This window comes from Diospyros lotus, chromosome 5 (assembly GCF_014633365.1).
Source record: "Diospyros lotus cultivar Yz01 chromosome 5, ASM1463336v1, whole genome shotgun sequence".
In the NCBI taxonomy this organism is placed as follows: Eukaryota; Viridiplantae; Streptophyta; class Magnoliopsida; order Ericales; family Ebenaceae; genus Diospyros; species Diospyros lotus.
The window spans coordinates 3,598,949-3,626,124 of NC_068342.1; the positions used below are offsets into that span (position 1 = coordinate 3,598,949).

The 27,176-nt window shown below is 38.9% G+C and overlaps 2 protein-coding genes across 17 annotated transcripts; one reads left to right on the forward strand and one right to left on the reverse strand.

Annotated features, from left to right (window-relative positions):
• Nucleotides 1–1,367: 1,367 nt before the first annotated feature.
• LOC127801012 (uncharacterized) lies at nucleotides 1,368–20,166 on the forward strand. 16 transcript variants are annotated; one of them, XR_008022922.1, is made up of 9 exons: nucleotides 1,368–1,775; nucleotides 2,347–2,426; nucleotides 5,721–5,781; nucleotides 6,379–6,436; nucleotides 6,712–6,769; nucleotides 7,181–7,253; nucleotides 17,948–18,060; nucleotides 18,148–18,657; nucleotides 18,930–19,136. XR_008022922.1 is itself a non-coding variant. In XM_052335764.1 (8 exons), exons 1-6 carry the CDS (start codon nucleotides 1,404–1,406, stop codon nucleotides 19,108–19,110), a joined length of 810 nt encoding a protein of 269 aa, XP_052191724.1. In that variant the 5' UTR covers nucleotides 1,368–1,403; the 3' UTR covers nucleotides 19,111–19,112; nucleotides 19,191–19,225; nucleotides 19,351–20,166. The 16 variants fall into 16 exon arrangements, 11 of the variants coding, with proteins under 11 accessions (XP_052191724.1, XP_052191726.1, XP_052191728.1 ...); XM_052335764.1 differs by lacking the exons at nucleotides 7,181–7,253; nucleotides 17,948–18,060; nucleotides 18,148–18,657 and adding exons at nucleotides 19,191–19,225; nucleotides 19,351–20,166 and having other exon boundaries at nucleotides 18,930–19,112; XM_052335766.1 differs by lacking the exon at nucleotides 18,930–19,136 and having other exon boundaries at nucleotides 18,148–18,742.
• LOC127801010 (phosphoglycerate mutase-like protein AT74) lies at nucleotides 19,219–25,714 on the reverse strand. The gene is made up of 2 exons (XM_052335762.1): nucleotides 24,816–25,714; nucleotides 19,219–19,788 (listed from the first exon to the last, which is right to left on the reverse strand). Exons 1-2 carry the CDS (start codon nucleotides 25,276–25,278, stop codon nucleotides 19,370–19,372), a joined length of 882 nt encoding a protein of 293 aa, XP_052191722.1. The 5' UTR covers nucleotides 25,279–25,714; the 3' UTR covers nucleotides 19,219–19,369.
• Nucleotides 25,715–27,176: the final 1,462 nt, after the last annotated feature.

The window sequence follows — 27,176 nt, forward strand, 5'->3', positions numbered from 1 at the left end:
TGTATATTTTTTTGGGTGGTTTGGATTTGTCCATTTGGATGACGAATCTGAAACATGGATAATGCCAATTAGCCATGGAAACACTCGAGGGTATTTTGGTCTTTGTACAATTTCATCTCACGTCTCTTTTCGACCTTGACTTTTCGAAGAATGACACGAAAATCCCTTCAATCCACGATCCCATAGTTGGATAATTATTTAAAATTATAAAAAATAATTATTTAATTATATTTTTAATAGTCATTTTTAAAAAGATAGAGATATACGATAGCCACAATCTCCACATTCATTAAATCTGAGTTTCTCTCTCAAATTATTTTTATTTAGTCAAAATTTTAACGAGAAGATTGATCAAAACTACTCTAATACAGTTTCTTATCACTTGTTATCCAAATAACGAATGCTGAATCCCTTTCTTTTATTAGCGAGCCCGTCATCCATCGCAATCTTCACCATCCTTTCTTATAAAAGCCATCATTAGAGGTATCATTATTATTGTCGTCATCACAGTTGTAACTGTCACCGTCAATTCATGAAGCTCTGTCAAAGAAGATGAAAATGACGAAACACATTGCAACTGACTTGCCATCGACTTCGAAAATAATTTTTGAAGGTGGTCAAACATAACAATAAGAGATCTATGACCGAAAAATATGCATAGTTGCAATGAAATAAAAGACAAATAGTTGGCAGTGGGAACAACGTCCTCGTCGAGGAAACAAATAGTAAGAGAAAGACATACAGTTGCTGATGGTAGCGTCTTCATCAAAGTATTGCTTGGTTTCTACAATTTTTTTGTTCAATTTCAATTGACAGTGGTTTGTTTTTTTCTATCAATCATGGCAATGCGTTTTTTGATTTCTATAATAAATAATCAAATAGAGAGAAAAATAGAAAATGTAATTGGAGTAAATATAATTTTTAAGATAAAAAAAGAATAAAGAGTGAATTATTTATAATATAATAAAGAATAAAATAGAGAATGCAGCTCAAGATAGTTTTAGAGTTTAAATCGAAAAAAATGTTACTTGTATATCTTTATTAACACTTTATTAATTAATTAATAATATATCTCTAATTTAAACTTTATTTTATAATTATTAATATACCCTTTACTTAAACTCTAATTTACAATTATTAATATACCTTTCATTATTAAAGTATTATGAATTATAAATTAGATGTTAACGAGAATGTCAATCAAAATGTGTAAATAACATTTTTCGTGAACCGAAACACACCGTTAGTTCAGGGGTATTAACACAACTGATGTAAATGACGAAACTATCCCTGGTATCTACTTGGACGAGCAGAGAGGCGTTTAAAACGAACCGGCGAAGAGCACTCCCACCCTGTCCCACATTATCTAGTCCTTTTGTCCGTTGATTTGGAGCCATGAATGAATGCCGCCCCCTCCCCTCTCTCTCTCTCTCTCTCTCCCTCTCTCTTTTGTGGCCATGGCGGCCATCTTCACACTTCCCTCTCCCTCTCTCCATCCTCCAAAGTCCCACCATAACCCTAACCCCAATCGCAGCCCGCCAATTCCCAAACCCCTCTGTTTCTCCACCTTCAATTCCACCAGGCGCCACTTCAACCTCAGCTCTGCTTCCCTCTCTTTTCTTTACCTCGCCCCAATTCCCGCATCCTCCGCCGAGACTTCGCCTTCCAAGTCCATTCTCTCCGGCGTTGCCAACACCAAGTCTTGGTTTCAGTTCTATGGAGATGGGTTCGCCATTCGGGTCCCCCCTCAGTTCGAGGACATCGCCGAGCCTGAGGTCTGTTTTTGTTTCGCCGATGCATTCATGTCCTCTTAATCATTTCTCGGGTGGTTGCTCACTTCATATTGCTTTAGGTTTTATTTATTTGTAATACCGCTATCCTCACCCAAAACTGCTAATTGAAGTAGACTTATGAGCTATGTTAGTCTCAAACATACTTTCCTGAGCCATGCCCACGCGCTAGTAGTCTCGTTTGGTTTTGATTCTATTCGTAACTCTACGGGTCATCTCCCAAAAGGGCTAAATAAAGTGTTAGAAACATATCTAATGGGTTAGTAGATACAATACGGATAATTGTTGAAGCAGTTTTCTCACTGGACGGTCAATTGTAATGACACAGCCCCCGGAGGGGGCAAAGTTATACAATCTAGTATGGGTCGTGTTGCCTTTAAAGCTGAGGGTAAGGATTGGAGATGTAGTGGTGTACAGTGTACTGAATGCAGATAAAAATCCTATGATATATTTAGCTGTTAAGAATCTATTCTTAGCACAATTTGTGCCTTTACAGAACTTCTGGATTGTATTTTCTTTTATTGATTAACTAAATCGTGTTCTTTTTTCTTTCTAGGATTATAACGCGGGGTTATCTCTATATGGCGATAAGGTTAAACCAAAGACCTTTGCAGCACGGTTTGCATCTACTGATGGGTAAAAGTTTTCAAGCTCGTTTTCCTTTATTTTGGTGTCTGTATTGCCTTATATGTTTCCATGAATAAATTTCATTTGGAATTATTTTCACTTAATATCTGGTGTTAATTATGAGAGTCTTGACAGCAAGGGTGAGTTTGCTCTTTTGTGACAGGAAGGTCATGGGTTCAAGTTGTAGAAACAGGTTTTTGTTTTTTAAAGCAAGAGGGAGGCTGCGTAAATGTACAACCCACCTTGACCCTTTCAAAGTGGGGAGTCTCGTGCATTGAGGATGCCCTTTACGTGGGTTAATTATATTTGTGTCCTTAGAAGCTGCTGCAATGAAGTATCCTAACAGATGTACAAACTGTGTTTACTCCGACTAATGCTAGATCCTTGGTGTCTCTCTTTCTTTCTACACATGTGGGCATTGCCCATGGGTATGTGTCTGAAGCTCCACAGTGGGCATTCTGGGTATCATTGAGGGCACTGGGGTTGGCAAGGATAAGAACATCCCCCTATGCTCGAAGCTTCCCACTTTGAGATGGTCAAGAAAGGGTCATTCTTATATGTAACCTTACCATTGCTTTGCAAATAGGCTATTTTTATAACTTGAACACGTGACTATCTAATCATAAAGGACCAACTTTACCGTTGCTACCAAGAATTGCCTCTAGGAGCACAAGGATAAAGTCTCCAAATATCTATGTTCTGAAAATATTATTTTCTAGTCATCTGAGCAAAAGAATTTCTTCATGCTGTTTTTAGATTCTTTCAGTGGATAATAAACTCAGAATTCATCTGAATCTCACTTCATAGCAATAGTGAAAAAGGTTTCTTTCTACAAAGATGGCTGTGAAACTTAAGATCTCACAAGTTTTTGGGCCCAAGACATTTGAAAATTTTGAAAGATTAGAAAAAAATGTAAAGGTCCTCTTTGATATCTGCATGCTGGTTGGTGGTGGTTGAAACTAACTCTCTCTTATGCCTGTCTAACTAAAATCTTACCATCTCTTCCTGTCAAGTTCATGTGGGATTGCATGCTAGGTTAACAGTATTTGAAGAAATATTTTGTAATTGGGTCAGAGGAAATTCCTTACTGACTGTTCTGCCACTTTTGAGAAGGAACTAAGAGTGGGGCTTACAGAGGCGGTGTTAATGAATATTTGGTTATCGATAAGAAAGGTGATTGAAGTGCTTGTGGATATCTGCCAAACTCATTTGGCTTGACTGATTTCAACTGGATAAGGCTCGTTTATTCAATCAACTGGTAGCTCAAGATGGGTCTATTCTTCTAAAAGTTCTGGTTAGCATGTCTTATAAAGCTCTTATGCAGACAGATATGTACATCTTTGTTGCACAAGACTTAGAAAATGCTTTAACAATCATCTTCCATCATTTCTCCGATGTCTTATGCTTTATGAGAAGGGTTGTTCGTTCTAAATGGGTTCTTATAGGTAGCCACTTGGGAATTCTAGTTTTCCCCATATTACCTCATCTAAGGGGTTTACTAATACCAAGGGACAAAAAGGGACCCTTGTCATTGAACTATTTAACTATGATTTGTTTCCTACTTCCCTTGTTTTGAGCTCAAAGTAGGTTATTTAATTGAAGAAGAAAGACAGTCTTTTAAAGTATGTAAAATAAAATAGAAAAGAAAGAGATGGGTGTTGTCTACTTAGATCTCTATAGGAGCTTGAAGGATTTCTTTGCTTGCTAATGCAAACAATAGGAATCTACCTATATCATTCCTGGTGGCAAGAAAATGCTTGATCTGTCACTTCAAAACATTTTGCTCAGATGATTTTTTGGATAGTGCTTTTGATGAATGCTATTATTGATAGTTGAGGTGTTGAAGGAGGTGCTTTGGAGATTCTCTTGAATGTGGTAGTTCTTTATGAATTGGTTGGTACCAGTGAAGCTACGAAAATTGACAGTTTTCCTCAAAAAGGCCAAGAGACCTGCCATCCTGGGGTTCAATTACCCCCTCCCCAAACAAGGTTTTCTATTGAATTATTTTTCTTTTTTAATACGAAGTTGTTTGGGAGTGAATGCACTTTCCTTTTCTTACTAGCATTTTAAGCATGAGTACAAATGCAAAAAGCAAGTTTCTGAGTTTTTTTTTTTTTTTCGTTTGCTTACTGGCAATAGCAAAGTAGAATCATTTTAGGAATTATCTTTTTGCAAATGGAATTCAAGGCTCTTGGCATGTGGCGACATGGTCATCTTTTGGGAAGTCTTAAGATCTCTGTTGTGTTAGTACAGCTACATTCTTTCATATTGAGAAAGATGGCTATGAGGGGGTAGTTATGTTAGTTTCCTTTACTTGACATATTTAACTTTTCTGAGGGGTTAGTGGGCATTTCCTTTTGCAAGTCTTTATCTACTCATATTTGCTCTTCTTTGTTGCGAGTTTACTTTCCCCATGGGTGTAAATTTGGCATAGCAAGCATGGGATATACTTGTTTCTTTGATGCATTTTTAGGATTCTCTATGATTATGGTGATTCCTTTGAAGGATGGTTGGACCTCAAAGTATATATATCCTACTCACAAGCCAAGGGATTCTTGTGCTTTAATACCTTCAGTGATAGTCATTGTTAGATAAAAGCTGGATATGGTCATGACCCTAGGTCCTTTTTTTGACACCATCTTCTAACTAGTTGTTGCCAACTTGCTATAGAAACTTACTTGGAAAATGCTTCAAGATGTAACTTTGTTTGGTCCATCCCGCACTTTATTTCAGGCCAGTCTAGTCATTTGGGAGAGATGAAACTTGAGGTACTTATGTCTTGGTGCCATGCCCTTGTCCTTTGACTGGTGCTTTCTGTTGTTGTCTCCCCGACTGCATTGAAATGGTGTTGGTTCCAAGATGTGATTCTGTTCCTAGTTTTGTATGGCAATTATATACAAATTCTTCACTAAGGATGATTGGTTGCTGGGAATTCTCGTGGTGAACTTCTATCATCATTATGGGATTTGGTAATGACAATAGAAGTTCTCCTGGGACTTGATGAGTTTGTCTTTTTTCCCTTCCTATGATCTTATCTGATTGGGTCTCATCACTAGTGAGTGTCAATTTTTCAACCCTTCAATTATTTATCATCTTTCATGACTGTAAGCACTTAATTTTCAATTCCTTGTCACAAAGAAAAATATAGACTAAATATCTTAAAAGCATGCTGAAAAGAATGTTTTGATTTTTCAGCTTTCTCTTCTTCTCTGTTCTTTTTTGGTTTGACAAAATCAATTTTAGTGTTACTCATTGTCAAAAATTTGAATTGTTCATTCTTATATCAATCAACTGTTGGTACAGATCTGAAGTTGTAAGTGTTGTCGTTCGCCCATCCAATCAACTAAAGATCACCTTCTTAGAGGTTTGTGCAGAAATATTTACGGTGTTTATCAACAATGTTTCCTCTCTCTCTCTCTCTCCCCTGTTACGTTTATATGATAACTGAGGTCTACAATTTAACTAGCTCCAATACTGCAGCGAGATGCTGTATACTTTGGCCTGTAGCTTTTTATTTTTCAATTTGTGCTATTGATAATTCTGAAATCAACAGGAGAAAATTGATGAATTCTAAAATTGAAATGTTTATATAAGCTTAATAATTAAACAATTGAATATTTTTGAGGCCTATATATCTTTCTACATAAGGTTTTATTTATATTCTGCATAAATTTTATAATTAAATAATTTGAAAGTAAATTCAACCTTTACCCAATTATCTAGAAGTTGTTTTCTCTAAGTCACTAGGCAAGTTTTTTATTTTTATTTATTTATTATTTCTTTTTTTTTTTTTTTTTGGGGGGGGGGGGGACAGAACAACCTTCATACTGCCAGAGGATGTGCAATGCTCATGAGCACTTTTCCACACTATCTGCATGATGCATTGTTTCTCTTGTATTTGATCTTATTTCTGACCCATAATTAACCGTCTGATTTTGATTATTTTTACTGACTTGAATAGGCCAAAGATATTACAGATTTTGGTTCACTGAAGGAGGCGGCAAAAATATTTGTTCCTGGTATTTTGATTTGAATGCTTTGTTCCTTTTCTTAGATCCACAAGCAAAATATTTCTCTTTAAATTCTTTCTTCATGGTCTCATGAAATTTATTTTTACCTTGCTATTTCTTTGTTTACATCTGTAGTTATTCCCAAATAAGGCTTTAATTTGTTCTACTTCACTTGTCTTTTCTTTCTGTATAACAAGCATTACATTCTAACAAACTTCTTTTTGCTAGGCACTGGTTTATCTCCAACTACTGAGTCCTCAATCCATCTTTTACTGCTGTGGCAGGTGGTGCAAATCTATACTCTGCTCGCACAATAAAAATCAAAGAAGATGAAGGTTTCAGGTAAAATTAATCCTCATGTTGTCCTCAGAGATTTATAAAAATTATGAATAGTTTTATTACTATTACTGTTATTATTATCATCTTCTCTTTTGGGAAGGGAACATATAATTTGTGGTTTGTCTCATCCCACCTGCTGTGGGAGAGTAGAGAGAACATTTTAAAGAGAGAAATAGAGCTGACATGGAAAATACCATGTTTTCATCTGACTTCCCTTCTGATACAATACACCCATCTCAAGTAACTTGGTCAGATTGTTTAGAGGTTATAGAGTAATGATTGCTACTTTCTGTAATCTGAAAGCAAATGAAATATTTGTAGAATAACTATTCTTTTCAGTAGTTACAGGTTGTTATACTAAGGACACGCCGATGTTCTCTAACAGAGGCTTTCTTGTGAGCTGATGCATTTCAGGACTTACTACTTTTATGAATTTGGTAGAGATGAGCAGCATGTTGCACTAGTAGCTGCCATTAACAGTGGAAAGGTATGCCGCATACATTCTAGTGTAATTATCATGTAACTTTGAGTTTGCTATGCCAATTCTGTGTTCATCTTATAGTACTTTATTGACAAATGCACATGTCTGCTGAATTTCATGTTGGATGTTCAAAATTGTGAAGCTTCTCTTATTCCCCAGAACCTGTGAGGCCCAGCCTTTGGGCCTTGTTAGAGAAAGCCCAAAGGGGGGAAACCAGGCCCATAAGGCCATATAAAAGCCCTAGGGCTCCCAGCTCTCCCCCTTTCTTCTTTCTTGTTCCAACAGCTCTCTCTTTCAACTGATTTTGGGCAATCTAACCGTCGGATCCTAAATCCGACCACACTTTCACCGTGAAAGTAACCCCAATCTATAAGAATGTAAGTTCTTTAGCTTCATCAACCCTATTTTTTTTTAGCAAAAAATCGTGATTTATGTATGTATATACATGTGAATTGGGTTGGCCGAGACTTTAAACTTAGATCTACAAAGATCTAGCCGTTAGATCTTGTTGGTTTTTGGATATGTTAGTCAATGGGGTTAGGGGTGTTGAATGGCTGCCTCGGATCGCCGGAAAACGTCGGTCGGTGGCGGCTGACAGTGTGTTTTGTATTCTGGCCGAAATTTAGAAGTTAGATCTACAAAGATCTAGCCGTTAGATCTTGATGGTTTTTGGGTAAGTTGGTCTATGAGGGTAAGGGAGTTGAGTGGTGGTCTCGGATCGTTGGAAAATGTGGCCGACGGTGTCAAACAACTTATTTTTAAATCTGGCCAGAAATTTAAAATCAGATCTACAGAAATCCAGCCGTTAGATCTGGGTCATTTTTGTTTATATTGACCTCCGTTGCTAGGCATTTCTAATGGTAGGTTCTGATCGTCGAAATATTCGGCTGGCGGTGGCTGGAAGTGGACGCGGGCAGCGTGGCTAGCCTAGGTTATTTTATTTTGGGGTTTTGGGCCGTTGGGGTAGCATTTGGGTCAGTCCAAATCCTAGGGGATTTAAATTTTGTATTTAATTAATTCTTATTTAATTTGATAATTTTATTAGGTGATTTTGATGCGCCCTAGCCGAGAGGCGTTTGAGGGAATCCTGCCTCTTTTGTAACACTGTGAGTAGGTAAATTATATTATGATGGTATTTGTTGCATTCATATATTTCATTATTCTATATATACTATTCATGACTTCGTTGTGAATTGCATACGGGGAAATTAGAATCCATATTATTTGTTTTGCACATATTGACACCTGTGGTTGCTTGCATTTCTATTAATGTGAATTGTAGGTAGTGATACCTGTATGTGATATATTACATGTGGCATTGATAATACTAAATGTTGGTATGAAATGTGTGTTAAATGGAGTAACAGTTAGAACCCTATATCAATAACCACAATAAGAATTAGCCGTTGGTGCACCACGTATATGTTAGGGTGTGAGATAGTCTACTGTAGATGGGCGTGAGATAGTCCACCATCTTTGTTTATATCCGGCGTGAGATAGTCCCCCGAAGTGGATCTTGGTGGCGTTGAGATAGTCCGCACCAAGGAAATGATATGTGTGAATTCTGGTTCTAAATGGTTTACTCCCAATGTGCATATTTATTCATCATCTCTCATTCGGTATTATGTATTACTTGAAATGTCATGGCATGATCATCTATGTTGTTGTATTGATTCTATACTCCCCCCATTATAACGCTTTTTACTCCTCACTAAGCTAGTGTCTGGCTTACCCCTCAATATTTCAGATTTTTTAGGTTGACATCATTTTGATGGTAGGAGTCGTGGTAAACGATTCTACTTCATTTACTCTAGACACGCTCTGGCTACAGCACATGCATCTATCTCACGGGTTGAGTATAGGGAAGTTAATATTCTTTTCGTACGTAAAGTGAGAAATTTTGAATATTGTAAGCATGTAATGGAATTATAGCCCGGTGGGCACTTCAATATCAGTTAATGGAAATGCATTTATTTTGTGGTGTATATGAGATGGTTAAATGTTTGAAGGATTATGTATATTGTAAGGCGTACTATTCCTTGTTGGAGATTGTGGCTTCTAGGGAGATGGTGCCGGTCATGGCCCAGGATTTTAGGTCGTGACAAAGTTGGTATCAGAGCTTAAACTTTAAAACTTTGGGAAATAAAACGGAAACGAAATGACACTTAGGTGTATGAATAAGAGGTTAAACACTTTCACATGCATTGTATTGCATACACTGTGGTCCGAAGCAAGTTTTTGGCAGGATAGGTATAAGTATGAATCACGACATATTCACAACCTCACTATGCCATGGACTCTAGGTCTCTTTTTGCATATCATGACTGTGCATGTCGAATTCTATGTGATGTGGCATACTGTTTTGTTCTGTATAATGAGTTAGTCTAATGTTGCATACAAGAAATCATGCCTCCTAGGACTCGAGGCTATGCGGTCCGAGCTCGTGGACACAGCAGTTGTTGTGGTCGTTGTCATGGTCGTGGGAGAGGACAGATTGCTCCTATCTTGCCCGTACCTTCTTGGGGTGCCCGTTGATCACGTAGGGACGTTGTCGAGCAACACCCAGGAGATGGGGATGCTGATGTCCTCCAGGACACCAAAGAGGCAGGTGGACCTTTCAGCTTGTCTATAGAGGACAGGATTCACTTGGGAGTACAAACAGCGGTAAGTGAGGTCCTAAGGACTTTGGGGATTCCCGGGAGTGGATTAGGATCTCAAGACAGAGGTCAGGCCTTACCAGATGAGCAAGACCAGGGGGTGGACATTCCCTTATCAGAATTTATGCAATATGACCCGCCTAGGTTTGACGGGGATAGCAACAAGGTGGAACCGGAGGGGTTGGAGGAGTGTGTGAGGATTGGAGAGGCTTTAGGGTGTAGCCAACAGAGACTTGTAGAGTGTGCCGCCTTTTTATTGCGAGGGTCAGCATTTAGTGGTATAAAAACCTAAAGGAAGCTAGGATGTCAGGTGCACCACCACTAAGGTGGAAGGAGTTCAGTGACGGGTTTAGGGAACGATTTATTCCTGAGGCAGTGAGGTTTGCTAAGGTCCGAGAATTTGAGGAGTTGAGGCAGACTCCCGATATGACGGTAGGGGAGTATTATAGCAGATTCACTCACCTGACTGACTTTGCATGTATGCTGGTGGCCACCGAGCAGGACAAGGTGCAGTGGTTTGTGAATGGATTGGTGGGGCCTATTCATAGGGTGATGGTTGCCTCTCACCTTTCCACATTCGCCAGTGTTCATGAAGATGGAGAAGAGTACTATGGAAGAGTGAGCCCAAAGAGAGCAATGCAAGAAGGTGAAGCTTGATACCACTGGACATGGCGGTGGGAATCAACAACACAAAATGAGAACCCAACAACAATCATAGCAACAACAACAGTATAGAGGGTTTAGGGGTCAGGGACAACGACCATTCCAGGATAGAGGTGACAAGCAACATGGAGGATTAGAGAGGGTGGCCAGGGTGGTAGAGGGGCACCACTTTGCCAGTCGTGCATGCGGCCTCACCACGAACCATGCCGACGACTAACAGGAGTCTGCTTCGGGTGTGGGGAGATAGGCCACATTTGAATGGATTGCCCATAAGCTCATCAGGAGGCAAGGCATGCCACCGGGCGTGGGACGACTCAGGGGACGCCAGTTCAGATGCGAGCCCCATTTCAGCCTTTACCACCACCTTCAGGTGATAAGGGCTGAGGAGGTAGAGGCCAGGGTGGCCATGTGGGAGGCAACACTGGGGGTATGTGAGGGTCTTTGCCATGATGCCTCAGGATGCCAAGGCCAGTAATGCCGTTGTCATAGGTATGATTTCCATTTCACATATTGATGCCTTGGTTTTGTTTGACCCAGGGTTTACACATTCATATGTATCACGAGAGTTTGCCCCACGTCTAGGTATAGAACCTTCCTCTCTAGAGCGACCTATGATTGTAGCTATCCCTATCGGTAACCTTTTGGTAGTGGACACAGTGTACCCAGGTTGTGTGGTCACTGTGGCTGGGCGAGACACGATAGCTGACTTAATCTTGCTGGGGAATATGGGATTTGATAGCATATTAGGAATGGATTGGTTAGTCTCTTGTCATGTCACCTTAGATTGTAGGCAAAAGAAGGTGTGTTTCGACCCTCCTATTGGAGATCGATTTTGCCTTTAGTGGGATCAACCCCCTGTGGCTAAGGACATTATATCTGTATTGGAGGTGAGACATCTATTGAATGAGGGGTGTCAGGCGTTCCTAGCGTTGGTGCAGGAGACCTATGAGTCAGAAGGTGAGATAGGGCAGGTGTCCGTAGTGAGAGAGTATCTAAATGTATTTCCTGAAGATTTGCCGGGGGTACTGCCAAAGCGGGATATAGAGTTTTGCATAGATTTAGCATTGTGAGGCCGAGCCTTTAGGCCTTGTTAGAGAAAGCCCAAAGGGGGGAAACTAGGTCCATAAGGCCATATAAAAGCCCTAGGGCTCCCAGCTCTCCCCTTTCTTCCTTCTCGTTCCAACAGCTCTCTCTCTCTCTCTCAACCGATTTTGGGCAATCTAACCGTCGGATCCTAAATTCGACCACACTTTCACTGTGAAAGTAACTCCAATCTACAAGAAGGTAAGTTCTTTAGCTTCATCAACCCTGTTTTTTTTTAAACAAAAATCGTGATTTATGTATGTATATACATGTGGGTTGGGTTGGCCGAGACTTTAAATTTTGATCTACAAAGATCTAGGCATTAGATTTTGCTGGTTTTTGGATATGTTAGTCAATGGGGTTAGGGGTGTTGAATGGCTGCCTCGGATCGTCGGAAAACGTTGGCCGGTGGCGGCTAACAGTGTGTTTTGTATTCTGGCCGAAATTTAAAAGTTAGATCTACGAAGATCTAGCCATTAGATCTTGATGGTTTTTGGGTATGTTAGTCTATGAGGGTAAGGGAGTTTAGTGGTGGTCTCGGATCGCCAGAAAAAGTGGCCGGCGGTGTTAAACAACTTATTTTTAAATCTGGCCAGAAATTTAAAACCAGATCTACGAAAATCCAGCCGTTTGATCTGACTCATTTTTGTATATATTGACCTCCGTTGCTAGGCGTTTCTAATGGTAGTTTCTGATCGTCGAAATAGTGGCCGGCGGTGGCCGGAAGTGGACGCCGGCAGTGTGGCTAGCCTAGGTTTTATTTTGGGGTTTTGGGCCGTTAGGGCAGCATCTGGGTCAATCCAAATCCTAGGGGATTTAAATTTTGTATTTAATTAATTCTTATGTAATTTGATAATTTTGTTAGGTGATTTTGGCGCGTCCTAGCCGAGAGGCGTTTGAGGGATATCGCCTCTTCTATAACACTGTGAGTGGGTAAATTGTATTATGGTGGTATTTGTTGCATTCATACCTTTCATTATTCTAGTATTTTATATATACTATTCATGACTTCGTTGTGAATTACATACGGGAAAATTAGAATCCATATTATTTGTTTTGCACATATTAACATTTGTGGTTGCTTGCATTTCTGTTAATGTGGACAGTGATACCTGTATGTGATATATTACATGTGGCATTGATAATACCAAATGTTGGTATGAAATGTGTGTTAAATGGAGTAACAGTTAGAACCTTGTATAGTTAACCACAGTAAGATTTAGTCGTTGGTGCACCAAGTATGTGTTAGGGTGTGAGATAGTCTACTCTGGATGGGCGTGAGATAGTCTGTCATCATTGTTTATATCCGACGTGAAATAGTCTTTACCAAGGAAATGATATGTGTGAATTCTGGTTCTAAATAGTTTACTCCCAATGGTTCACACTTGGGTGGATCTTGGTGGCGTTAAGATAGTCCTCAGCCCCTCACTTACTGCTGTCTGTACTCCCAAGTGAATCCTGTCCTTTATAGACAAGTTGGAAGGTCCACCTGCCTCTCTGGTGTCCTAATACTAAATGAGAGATGATGAATAAATATGCACATTGGGAGTAAACCATTTAAAATTAGAATTCACACATATCATTTTCTTGGTGCGGATTATCTCAACACCACCAAAATCCACTTTGGCAGACTATCTCATGCCAGATATAAACAAGGATAACAGACTATCTCACGCCCATCCACGGTGGACTATGTCACACCCTAACACATACGTGGTGCACCAACGGCTAACTCTTACTACGGTTAGCGATACAGGGTTCTAACTGTTACTCTATTTAACACACATTTCATACCAACATTTGGTATTATCAATGTCACATGTAATATATCACATACATGTATCACTATCCACAATCCACATTAACAAAAATGCAAGCAACCACAGGTGTCAATATGTGCAAAACAAATAATATTGATTCTAATTTCCCCGTATGCAATTCACAATGAAGTCATAAATAGTATATATAGAATAATGAAAGGTATGAATTTAACAAATACCACTATAATACAATTTACCCACTCACAATATTATAGAAGATGTGGGATTCCCTCAAACGCCTCTCGACTAGGGCGCGTCAAAATCACCTAACAAAATTATTAAATTATATAAGAATTAATTAAATACAAAATTTAAGTCCCCTGGGATTTGGATCGACCCAAATGCTCCCCCAACGGCCTAAAACCCCAAAATAAAACAACCTAGGCTAGCCACACTACCGGCTGTCACGACACACCCGTGAATGCGACTACTCCTGGCCCCGATTGATTTAGGAGTGGAGTGGGTTTCGACCAACACAAAATGAAATAACACAAAATGAAATAGAGCAAGGGAGGGAGAGAACAAGAACGAGAGAGAGAAGAAGAAGAGAGATTGGAGCAATGGAGGAGAATCAATTCCGGTAGTTCTCATTCGATGCCTCTTTCTCTAACAAGCTGGAAATATATAACACTCGGTGTAAGGGGACTACTACAGTAGATCCCTCCTCCAAGCGGTTATAATCGCTTTTTTGTCCTATTCTAATTCCCCTCCACGTGGGAATCTTCTAGCTAGTGCCACTAGGGAAATTACAGCAGGAAAATAACAAAATTACAGTAAAATGGAAATGACAATAGTAAGCAAAAAATAAACCAAGATTGCAACTATAAGATATATCAGTCCTAGGTCCCTTTCCGTGACACCGACGTCCACTTCCAGCCACCGCCGGCCGAATATTTCGACAATCAGAACCTACCATTAGAAACGCCTAGCAACGGAGGTCACTATATACAAAAATGAGCCAGATCTAACGGCTGTATTTCTGTAGATCTGGTTTTAAATTTCTGGCCAGATTTAAAAATAAGTTGTTTGACACCGCCGGTCACATTTTCCGGCGATTCAAGACCACCACTCAACTCCCTTACCCTCATAGACCAACATACCCCAAAACCATCAAGATCTAACGGCTAGATCTTCGTAGATCTAACTTTTAAATTTCGGCCATAATACAAAACACATTGCCAGCCGCTGCAGGTTGACGTTTTCCGACGATCCGAGGCAGCCATTCAACACCCTTAACCCCATTGACTAACATATCCAAAAATCAGCAAGATCTAACGGTCAGATCTTTGTAGATCTAAGTTTAAAGTCTTGGGTAACCTAACCCATATGTACATACTTAAATCATGATTTTTGCTAAAAACAAAAGGGTTGATGAAGCTAAAGAACTTAACTTCTTGTAGATCGGGGTTGCTTTCATGGTGAAAGTGTGGTCGGATTTAGGATCTGACGATTAGATTGCCCAAAATCGATTAAGAGAGATAGAGAGATGCGGAACGAGAAGGAAGAAAGGCGGAGAGCTGGGAGCCCTAGGGCTTTTATATGGCCTTATGGGCCTGGTTTCCCCCTTTTGGGCTTTCTCTAACAAGGCCCAAAGGCTGGGCCTCACAACGCTAAATCTATACAAAACTCTATATCCCGTTCCGGCGGTACCCCCAACAAATCTTCAGGAAATACATCTAGATACTCCCTCGGCACTTGCCCTATCTCACCTTCTGACTCATAGGTCTCCCGCACCAACGCTAGGAATGGCTGACACCCCTCATTCAATAGATGTCTCACCTCCAATACAGATATAATGTCCTTAGCCACAGGGGGTTGATCCCACTGAAGGCAAAATCGATCTCCAATAGGAGGGTCGAAACACACATTCTTTTGCCTACAATATAAGGTGACATGACAAAAGGCTAACCAATACATTCCTAATATGCTATCAAATCCCATATTCCCTAGCAAGATTAAGTCAGCTATCGTGTCTCGCCCAACCACAGTGACCGCACAACCCGGGTACACTGTGTCCACTACCAAAGGGTTACCGGTAGGGGTAGCTACAATCATAGGTCGCTCTAGAGAGGAAGGTTCTATACCTAGACGTGGGGCAAACTCTCGTGATACATATGAATGTGTAAACCCTCGATCAAACAAAACCAAGGCATCAATATGTGAAATGGAAATCATACCTGTGACAACGGCATTACTGGCCTCGGCATCCTGAGGCATCATGGCAAAGACCCTCGCATACCCCCAGTGTTGCCTCCCACGTGGCCATGACTCCTACCGTTAAAATGATGTCAACCTACAAAATCTGAAATATTGAGGGGTAAACTGGACACTGACTTAGTGAGGGGTAAAAAGCGTTATAATGGGAGGAGTATAGAATCAATGCAACAATATAGATCATCATGCCATGACATTTCCAGTAATACATAATACCAAATGAGAGATGATGAATAAATATGCACATTGGGAGTAAAACATTTAGAACAAGAATTCACACATATCATTTCCTTGGTGCGGACTATCTCGACGCCACCAAGATCCACTTCGGCGGATTATCTCATGCTAGATATAAACAAGGATGGCGGACTATCTCACGCCCATCCACGGTGGACTATCTCACACCCTAACACATACGTGATGCACCAACGGCTAACTCTTATTGTGGTTAGCGATACAGAGTTCTAACTGTTACTCCATTTCATACCAACATTTGGTATTATCAATGCCACATGTAATATATCACATACAACTATCACAATCCACATTAACAGAAATGCAAGTAACCACAGGTGTCAATATGTGCAAAACAAATAATATGGATTCTAATTCCCCCGTATGCAATTCACAACGAAGTCATGAATAGTATATATAGAATTTTGGAATAATGAAAGGTATGAATGCAACAAATACCACCATAATACAATTTACCCACTCACAATGTTATAGAAGAGGCGGGATTCCCTCAAACGCCTCTCGACTGGGGCGTGTTAAAATCACCTAACAAAATTATCAAATTAAATAAGAATTAATTAAATACAAAATTTAAATCTCCTAAGATTTGGACCGACCCAAATGCTGTCCCAACGGCACAAAACCCCAAAATAAAACAACCTAGGCCAACCACACTGGTGGCATCCACTTTCGGCCACCGCCGGCTGAATATTTTGACGATCAGAACTTACCATTAGAAACGCCTAGTAACATAGGTTAATATATACAAAAATGAGCCAGATCTAACGACTGAATTTTCGTAGATCTGGTTTTAAATTTCTGGTCAAATTTAAAAATAAGCTGTTTGACATCGTCGGCTATATTTTCCGGCGATCCGAGACCATCACTCAACTCCCTTACCCTCATAGACCAACATACCCCAAAACCATCAAGATCTAACGGCTAGATCTTCGTAGATCTAACTTTTAAATTTTGGCCATAATACAAAACACACTGTCAGCCGTCGTCGGTCGACGTTTTCCGACGATCTGAGGCATCCATTCAACACCTCTAACCCCATTCACTAACATATCCAAAAACCAGCAAGATCTAACGGCTAAATTTGTGTAGATCTAAGTTTAAAGTCTCGGCCAACCCAATCCACATGTATATACATACATAAATCAGGATTTTTGCTAAAAAAAATAGGGTTGATGAAGCTAAAGAACTTACCTTCTTGTAGATTGGGGTTACTTTCACAATGAAATGTGGTCGGATTTAGGATCCGACGGTTAGATTGCCCAAAATCGGTTGAGAGAGAGAGAGAGCTGCTGGAACGAGAAGGAAGAAGGGGGAGAGCTGGGAGCGCTAGGGCTTTTATATGGCCTTATGGGCCTGGTTTCCCCCCTTTGGGCTTTCTCTAACAAGGCCCAAAGGCTGGGCCTCACAAAACCCTTTATGTTGAAAGTGTAATCGTCAACCATTCTAATAGTTGAAAATAATCAAAGTGCTTTTGATCTTCAGTAGCTTGTTTAAGCTTTTAGATCAATCACGAGTTCATCACATTGTATGCTGGTTACCATGTTGTCAAATATAAATTATATAGAAAATTAAGGATCTTGATTTGTTCTAAAACCAAAGGAAATGTAACCTAGATTAAAAGCTGACCCAAGTAAACTCAGATTGAGGCCAAAAGGATGCAAGAATCTATTTTTCTCAGAAATGTACAAGTTTCAGAATGTAAAGCTCAAATATCACAAGCTACGGAATCCAAAGAATCTAACAAACGCAGAAAACATTACATGAACTTTTCTTCCAATAAACTCTGGTAAATCTTCTACTAAAGATCTGAGAGTTGATGAGAAGAGCTAGAAACCTTAAAACATATTAAATTTAAGCAATTTTTTTTTCCTGGAATATCAACCATTCATTCATCTTCATAGAAAACTTGTTCATTTTGAAAGCATCACAATTTTGTAGATTTTTATTACCTTTATAACGTAGAAGGTCTGTTAACTCATCCAGCGAATCTCTGTCCTGTATCTTGCAGGCATTTATTGCTGGAGCAACTGCCCCAAAATCCAAGTGGGATGAAGATGGAGTGAAGCTTCGGTCATCTGCTGTATCGTTGACAGTTCTATGATCCATCGTGGGATTTAACGGGTTTGTCGAATCACTCCAGTGTTTCAACTCAATTTCATCATCTCCTCCAAATGACCCTTTCTAACTGAAATGTTCTAAATGCCTTAGGATTAAATCAATTCCTGGAAGCTATTTTTTTCTGGATCAGGACAACAATAAAGGTTGATGCACACTTTCCGTGTCACCAGATATACAATTTTGTGTTTCTTTCTTCTTTTTCAGTTGGGGAGCAACAGCAAATGCAAATTCATGCTCCAGATTAGGTGCAAGAGTTTCAAGAGACTACTAAACAAGTCTGGGGCTTGGACCTGTTTACTCAAGTTGGTCAATTGGATTTCAAAAGATGAAACTTCCTAAAATGCCATGTTTAAGAAGTTTTGTTGAGAGCTGTGAAAGGGGTCGCGAGATTTGTCACCGCTGATGAAAATTTAGCAGAATTTGGAGCTGAGATGTGTTCTTAGGTTTAGCAGCCGAATTGATTCACATTCTTTTTACCTAAGCAGTTGTGCTAAGTTGGCAATAATTGCATATTGGATTGTTCTGAGATGTAGCAAGCAAACCTATGGGCTATGCTTTCAACTTCCCACAATTGTTTGTACCGTCATTTCTTTATCATAGGTAATTGTTTAGATGCATACAGTTGAAGTAGGAACATCTCAATACTGGAAATATACCGAAGTGGATGGATTTATGAGTTTTCAAATTCTGTGTGTAGTGTGGTGTTCGTTTTCTTGAATACCGTGTTTGTACATAACATGGTTGTTTGCATTTCCGTTTGCTTTCTTTCATGTATTTTCTCAGTCACCAAATTCAATACTTAGGCTTCCTTCTGCGATCTCGAATCTTGTTGTTTGTGTAGTCGTTAAAGCTCCTGTTACTTGACTTTTCAGGATCGGAAGCTCAAGAAGCTATTCAAATATTATTGGCAACGGTAAAGTTGCCGCCGCAGATCAGACATATATTCGTGTGCGCGCGCGCCTACACAAAATGAAGGATTTGAATGCATACCCAGTCAAGTATCTGTGCATTTTTAACTTTTCTCCTTTTGGATGGTGGTCTCCTCCCTCATAATGGTAATCTTTGGCTAACTTAATGTTTGTCTTTTTTAACTTTTAAGACAAATATTATCCAGTTCTTTCGTTCCTGAGCAGAACAGAGTTGACGGCACCACACCAGGAATCAATTGGTGAGGTTTTTTAATATCACATTCAAAATAAATAAATAATAATACAATGTGAAGAAGATCATAGTTAGTATAATTATACACACATGAATGAAAAGAATGTTTAAGAGTTCCTATTGTGGTGGTAGGCATGCATGCTCAAAAGAATCAGGCTTCTTTGTCATCAGAGTCCCCTTCAACTACAGCAGTTTCTTCAGAATCTGCCAGTTTATCAAAGAAGGAATCCAGGTAGAGGGCGCAATTCTCGTTCCAACAACTCCTCGTGGCATTGGCTCGGCACTTCTGGTCGGCTATCATGTCAGCAGAAAGCCCCCACTCTTGCAACTCCTCATCCGAGTGATTAATCGCCAAGCTGTATTCTCCTCCCAGCCCTAGTTGCAACACCCGAAACTCACAGTTCCCCAGGTTGTTTAGGTACTCGAATTGCTCCACTGTCCACTTGAACCACTTCATTAGGAATACACGGGAGGCTAGCCCGTGGGATACGATTACCAGATTTAGCTCATCGGATGACTCGCAGTGAAGCCTGTTCATGTCTATGTCCCTCCACAAAGATTCCAGGAAACCTGCAACAAATGTCGGAATATCACTCCTTGATACTGGCCACTTGCAAACACCATGAATGGAGGAAATGCTTTCGCACTTGCATTCGGTAATGAAAAAACAACCCAAATATTGAGTGTTTTAAAGTGCACAAGACTCCCCATTTTACGAGAGTTGGAGAAGGATTGTATTTATATGCAATCTTTTCCTTACTTTGCAAAGAGGTTATTTGAGAGTTACTCAAACTAGTGTAATCTGAGTCACCCCCCCCCCCCCCCCCCCCCCCCCAAAAAAAAAAGAGAGTTGAAAGCTTACAGGTTACTACCCAGTACCCAGGCTCACTATTTAAAAAGAACTCAATGAGAAATAAAATGATTTTCTGGATCTCCTGGCGTTAAGAGTGCGGCAGACGACAATACAATCCCAGAAAAGCTTAAAAATCAGAACACAATGGATACGGAGGCTATCACATCCGTCCAAACTACACCAATATTTTCGGGCAACACCATAATGTTGAACTGTCAACTACTTGAGAGAACAAGCAGATGAACTCTGAGTGACCAATAGAAAGCACATTAGCACCCCCTCTTAAAGGCTATTGACACTCATGCCATTACACACTAACTGGAGAATTTATTCAGTGCTAGCATGGGACTGCTAGCAAAATTTCTAATGGGATGGTGAAACAAGCTATTCATCGGTAACTCATCAACAGCTAGCAAATCAATAAAGAAAATTTGTTTTGGGAAATGAAGCAGCGGTAACAGTTCTACTACAGAGAAAAGAAATGGGGATCATACATTTTCTTAATCAACAAGTTCCAGTGCCGCAAAGAGAATTGAAATCATATTGAAGCCATTTTTCAAAAGCAGCACCTCCTACTCAGATAAAATATGGGATCATAATTTCCAAAGCGCTTAGTGTTTGATTTAATTAAGGATTAATCCAAAAATCTGGTGTTTTTGATTCTCACAGGAGACATGCAAGTAATGCTGGATAATAATGAGAATTGATATGCTGATAAATTAGGTGATAAATTTTTAGGCATCTGAATGCTTATCTAAAAAGAACTAAACTGAAGTCTTAGTTGGGGTTCAGATATTGGAACACAGGTGCTGGCCAAAGTAGGAGCTGCATTGCTCTTATGGCTTTCTGACTTACATCTGCTATTTCAGAAAGAACATATATGGAAAGGTCTCCCATTTTCATGACCTACTAGTTGTTTTCTATGGAGGACCTCACCATAAAGTGGACCCCGTGAACCATTAATGAATCACTATCACGGGATTTACAGCATTGTGGAGGACAAACTAAATGGCTTAGGACATAGGTAACAACTACATTGAGTTATATCTATTTATGATAAGGGCATTACCAACTGAACTTTTTGAGCTTTAAAGGCTTACAAGAATTAGAATGCCAATAGGAGATAGATTGATTTTTAAGCATCCAAAGGCTTAAGGTCTTAGTTGGGGTTCAGGCATTAGAACACAGAAGGATCGTCTCCAAGGTAGCAGGTTTATCACTTAGATTTGCTATTTTAGAATTTACAAATCTAAAGAAGTTTACTATTTCATGATCCAGGGATCACCAAACATTATTTTCAAATACCATGTTCATCACGCCTTCAGTTGGGACTAATATTTGCTCGTTTTTTTCTCTTTTTGGGATTTGAACCCCCTTCACAAAACAAACCAAGTTTTAAGGGTTCAACTTTTATGCCCAGTCAAAGGGCCTTGGGAAGAGGGAAACTCAGTAGTAGATTCGACAATTTAGCAACACAGGATGCAAAGAAAATAACTGAAAGAAGACAAAATATTTCTTATATCTCCCCATAATTGGTTTTAGTTGTTCAGCGGGTGTTTGTTTTCATCTATGAAGCAGAATCATTTCATTAGGTCAGTGTTTCTATTTCTTGCCGTGCCAAAACGGGACTTGAGCTCACAACATTTAGATTGAGATTTCCGTTGAATAACACCTGGAACCGTGCCTACGGAGATTTCAACAAAGTGTACCCGTGGAACATTGAAGCTTCTAAAAGCAAAAACTAACATAATTCCCCCTCTTAGTTCTATGACCAATAACTAAACCCTTCAAAAATTTTCTGTTTGCATTATAAATCGAAGGCCGCAACAGATTTCCAATAGAATTGAATAAGAGGAAAGAAGTTTATCTCCATCAGTTCTCAGGACAAAAAATGGTAGCAGAGGAAATTAGTATATATACAAGTCCCCACACAAGTCATCAGTTCTCAAAGCATGTGATGTTTACAAATTTGGAAAAATCCTCTGATAAAATCCTCATAGAAGTGTTGTGGAGATTTTTAGAGAAAAAAAGAAGGCCAAATTGCTAATATACAGATTATAAAAGATAGGTACCATCAAGCAAAAATATACATTAGGACTTACGGAGATACTAAAGCTTTTTCAATTACGATTGGATTACATTAAGAATTTGCACTGACCTCTTATTATGGATAAACTCAAAATACATCCAAAAAGATGAAGGCTGAAAACAAAGGAGTAAAATGGAGTTTCATCAAAAGCAATTTTTAACTAAACACAGCATCACTTTAAAAAGACCAAGCTATAAGCAAACTAGCATAATGAAGAAGAGCAATTAGCAGACTCAGACCTCAAATCCAGAGACACATTCTTACCCTAAAACATAAATTGTAAAAAGCACAAATTGATCTTACAACGCTAAAACCACATGACAAGCTAGTATGTAAACCCTATAATTGATAGAGGACATGACAATAACTTAGAGCCAATCTTGTAGATGATATTGTCTTGGTATATATAAGACAAAAGAAGACGTAAATATAAGCTTAAATTATGGAGGGAAAGGTTTCAATTACAGAACAAGACTAGGAATTGCTGTGGGACAAGACAAGGCAGGCCAGGGTTTTCTCACCCCGTCTGCAACCCCAATACCCGGTATTCCATTCCATGGGGTATAGACCCTAAGCCTCATCCTGTCCTCAACAGGGAAGAAGGATCCCCAAACTTCTCCTTAACAATAATAAACAAAAACCATTCAAAAATTTTAAATTCATAATGCTTGATCATCAATCTTACTTTATTGCACCTAATATAAAAATAGAAAATAAAATCTAAAAATTTAGAAAATAATTAAAAAAATTAAGTTAAAAAACTATTCAAATTAATTAAAAATAAACAATCATTCCAAATTTACACTTGCCATCCTGCTGCTTCTTGCTCATTGTAGCAGCAAGCAATAAGCTGGGCCATGCTCACAAAGCAAGAGTGCTTTCTTATCGTGCTTGATCTTAAGCACAAGAAGAATGGCATTCTTCTTGTGTTTCTATAATATATATAGCTCATAAATGCAATTTTATTGTGTGTGGGTGGGTTGGGGGAGGGCGGGGGATATAAATCCAGATTAAATTGGTTCGGGGAATCCCTAATCCCTGCCTCACACCCGATCAATGACAATTGACCCTGCTCAAGTAGGGGAGGGACCCAAAAGTGGCTGGGTTAGTTATCATCCTTAATGATAAAAAGGAAGGATATCCAACATTATGCACTCATAAAATCCCTAAAAAAAACAAGAAAAAGAAAAGTTCTATCAGACAACTACAAAACCATTATTGTTTACTGGTTCAAAATATTGGGTAGTTAAAAATCAACATATACAAATAGAAATGTAAATGAGATGAAGATGTTATTGTGGTTAATGCGGCCACGAAAAGACAAATTTTAAAAAGAGATTGTCCATAATAAGATTGAAGAGGCACCTATTGAAGATAAGAAGCATGAGAGAATTAAGATGGCTTTGTCATGTGAGAAGAAAGCAAAGAGATACACTTGATCTGAATAGATAGAATGGAAAAGGTTTGTAACAAAAAAATATAGAGAAATACCAGATAGATTGACAAGAAACCCTTTGGCATGAAATGGAATATAATGGTCTTACAAGAGATATAGCCATGAATAGAGATGATTGGAGAGTTAATAAGCTATGTAGTCGCTCCGCCTAATAGGATTAAAGCTTGTGCAAATAATGACGATGATGAAGTCCACAAAGCAAGTAACTTTTAGCATTTTGTTTGTTTCTGATCATTCTAGTTGAGTATGACAAGTCTTGCAGCCATAACATTACCTTTGGGAACAATGAACTTGACATTGTTAAGATGACATTACATGCATTAAGCAAAGCTCACCTTTTCAATTTCTCAGAATTGCTCCAGCTTTTTGAAGATGTAATATTCTTAAACATTTTTTAAAAACTGGAAAAACGATACATGAATTTCATTATCTATTGTTTCATGTTCAGTAGACAAGATCTTCAAATAAAACCTAATTCACAGAAAAAAGTAAAATAAAATACCAAATTGGGAAGAAAAAATCCATTCTCCCAACTCCCGAACAGTCATGAAGAGAATCCTAGAAATTTCCTCGGATCACTAAAAAGTACCAACAACAACAACCACACTGCCCATAGTCATATCACTGTAAGTCTATATATCCTATGTTATGTTTTAATGGTTTTCCATCAAGTCTCCTTTGGTTATCCTCTACCTCTTTTGCTACAAACTTCTTCCATTTTATCCACTTGCCTCATAGTTCCTCTGTCAACGGTAGTGCTGAGAGGTCAACTTGTTTCGCTCTATTCAATTGTTATCAAGTCTTCCTAAATTATGGTAGGATCAATGCTTTGGTATACATAAACAACGGGATGTACACAATTTTCTTCATCTTTCATCTTGCCATTCTGTTGAGTTACAGCAGTTCAATACATTAAATCAAACAGCCACACATTGTTGTTTTGTGGATCTAAAGAGCTGTAATACCTAATACCATATGGCCATCAAACATTTTCTACAGTGTATGTAAGATTAACTCACTCATGAAACCCAAACCATCTCCGTTGAATCTTTTATTTCACCATATCTTATTTGCAAAATCAGACTTCCATTTGAATCTACCACAAGGTCTCTTAAACTTTCTAAATCTCCGTCCAAGTCTCGCAATCAATGGTACTGGAAAGAAGAAAAGAAAAAGAGCGATGGAATGTGAGATCTTACTGGAAACGCGATCGTAGACATCAGCAGCAGACTCGCCCTCGGGGAACCTGTAGAAGAACCTGCCGAATCTCTCGCGCGTCTGTTTGATGATCTTCATTCGGTCCTCCTGCTGGAAGTTGCCGAAGTCCTGCTCCCGGATGCGGCACTCCTCCCGGACGCCGAGGAGACGGTCTCTAGGAAACGATCGGCCGATCTGGCGGAGCGTGGCGCGAGTGCGCTCGTAAGGGGAGACGTAGAAGTAGACCTTCCAGTTGTCGGAGTGGCCGTCGTCGGACACGACGCGGTGAATGTCGACGCCAGCGGCCTCGGCCTGTTCGACGCCTCGCTGCGTGAGCGGGATCTTGTGGTCGGGAGTGGTGGTGTAGGCAGTGTCGTCGTGGTTGCCCTGGCTCTCCCCGTGCCGGACCAGGATAATCCTCTTCGGCAGTGTCTTTTGCTGGTACGGTTGCTGCTGCTGTATCATTCTCTCTCTCTCTCTCTCTCTCTCTCTCTCTCTTCCTCTCTTCGTCGTGCGAATGCGAATCTCTCAATCTCTATCTCTATCTCTATCTCTCTCCGTCGCCCTATTTCTTTCTTCCACTGGAATTCCGTTCCGTTATATAGAGAGATGGAGGGAATTGACAGATGGATACATTGGACATGAAGAAGATTCGACAGCGGATAAGGATGCAGTGGGGACGACGACGACGACGGCGACCGTGCTTTACGAATTGCGATGGTTTTGAATTTCTTCGTCCGAGTTGGAGGATGGAACGCCAAGTCGGTGGCTGTTCAACCATTCAAGGTCAGAATCTGCGCAATATCAACGAAGCAAACCCAAAAGCCCAATCTCCTGAGCTGCCAACGAGAATCGAACCGCAAGGTTTCAGTTTCACATTTCACATCCCATAAAGATAAATAAAAGCTCCTCCTCCTCCTCCTCGCCTGTATTTTCCATATATTATTTATTAATATACATCAGTTCTTCACGTTTTCCAACACTTTCATTTCATTTACCCAATAAATTATTAAATTTCAAGATGAAGAAATCGTCTTTATACATTTTAAAAATATATACTAAAGTTGTAAATTTTAAAATTATAACGCCCATGTCACACACACACATGCATATACTTTAAAGCATCTTTAATTTATTCATAATTAATAATTTGTTGGATTAATTTATCTATCTATTCATAATTAAAACATTCTTACGTTTAAACTATATTTATAAAAATTGTCTCTATCTCAAGCAAGAGATTGCTTTAGTGGCTATATTTTATTTAAATGAATTTTTTTCGAATTACTTATCTTTTGACATTTTGAGGAGTATTATTTAATTAAGATCTAAATTATTTAGTATAGCGAATTATACAAGTTTATCTTATAAATTGACTAATACCTTAATCTTTAACGTGACTTTAATAATATAATTCTTAATCTTATGTAATTTTTTTATTTTCTTAAATATCGTCAATTTAATTTGATTTCTTTTCCAACTAATGTATTTTTGCACCAAATTTTTTATATCAAATGTACATTCAAGTTAAACAATTACAATTGTTCTTTTTTTTGAGCATTTATTTTATAAAATTATAATATGATTATTATATAAATTCTATCTTGCCATATTAATAAAAATTGAATATTATATTGTATACAACTGGAATCTAATTGTACACATTCTATCTGGCCATATTAATAAAATAGTAACGCTGGTTTTCAACTATGGTTTGACATAAACAAAATAATATAATATAATATGATTTAAGAAGGTATAAATCTTATCTTGTTGGATATGGTTACGTCATCAACGGGTCAAAATTGAGCTGGAGGGTCAACCCGAACGTAAAATAATTCATTTCTGGGACAAGATCCAGGTCATGAGTTCCAGGAAGAAACCGTGTTTAAAGAAACTCGTTTGCCCAACCCGATCAACCCGTTTTCCAATGGACGGGGTCAAATCACGTTAAAGAAACACCCGAATAATTTAAAACTTTTATTATCATTGCAACTGAAATATGACCAATTTGGGCATTATGATCCAATTTAATCGAAGTCAACCGTCAGACTAATTTCAATTAAATGAAACTGAACTAACTAAAATTTAAATCCTAATAACTAAATCAAATTGAAAATCAAAACTAACTATAAAATAACTTAAAAGTTACCGTTGCCGTCAGCCACCTAGTTAGCCAACAATTTTAATGATCGGAACTGATTATCAGATTCCTCCAATCATGATGATTTATATATTCAAAAATAAATTTGATCAAATAATTAATTTTTTGTAAATTTAAAAATCAATTTTATGATAAAAAAACTCAACACGTTTATGGAAAAACGTCACTGGCCACCATCCACAACAGATTCCGAAAATCA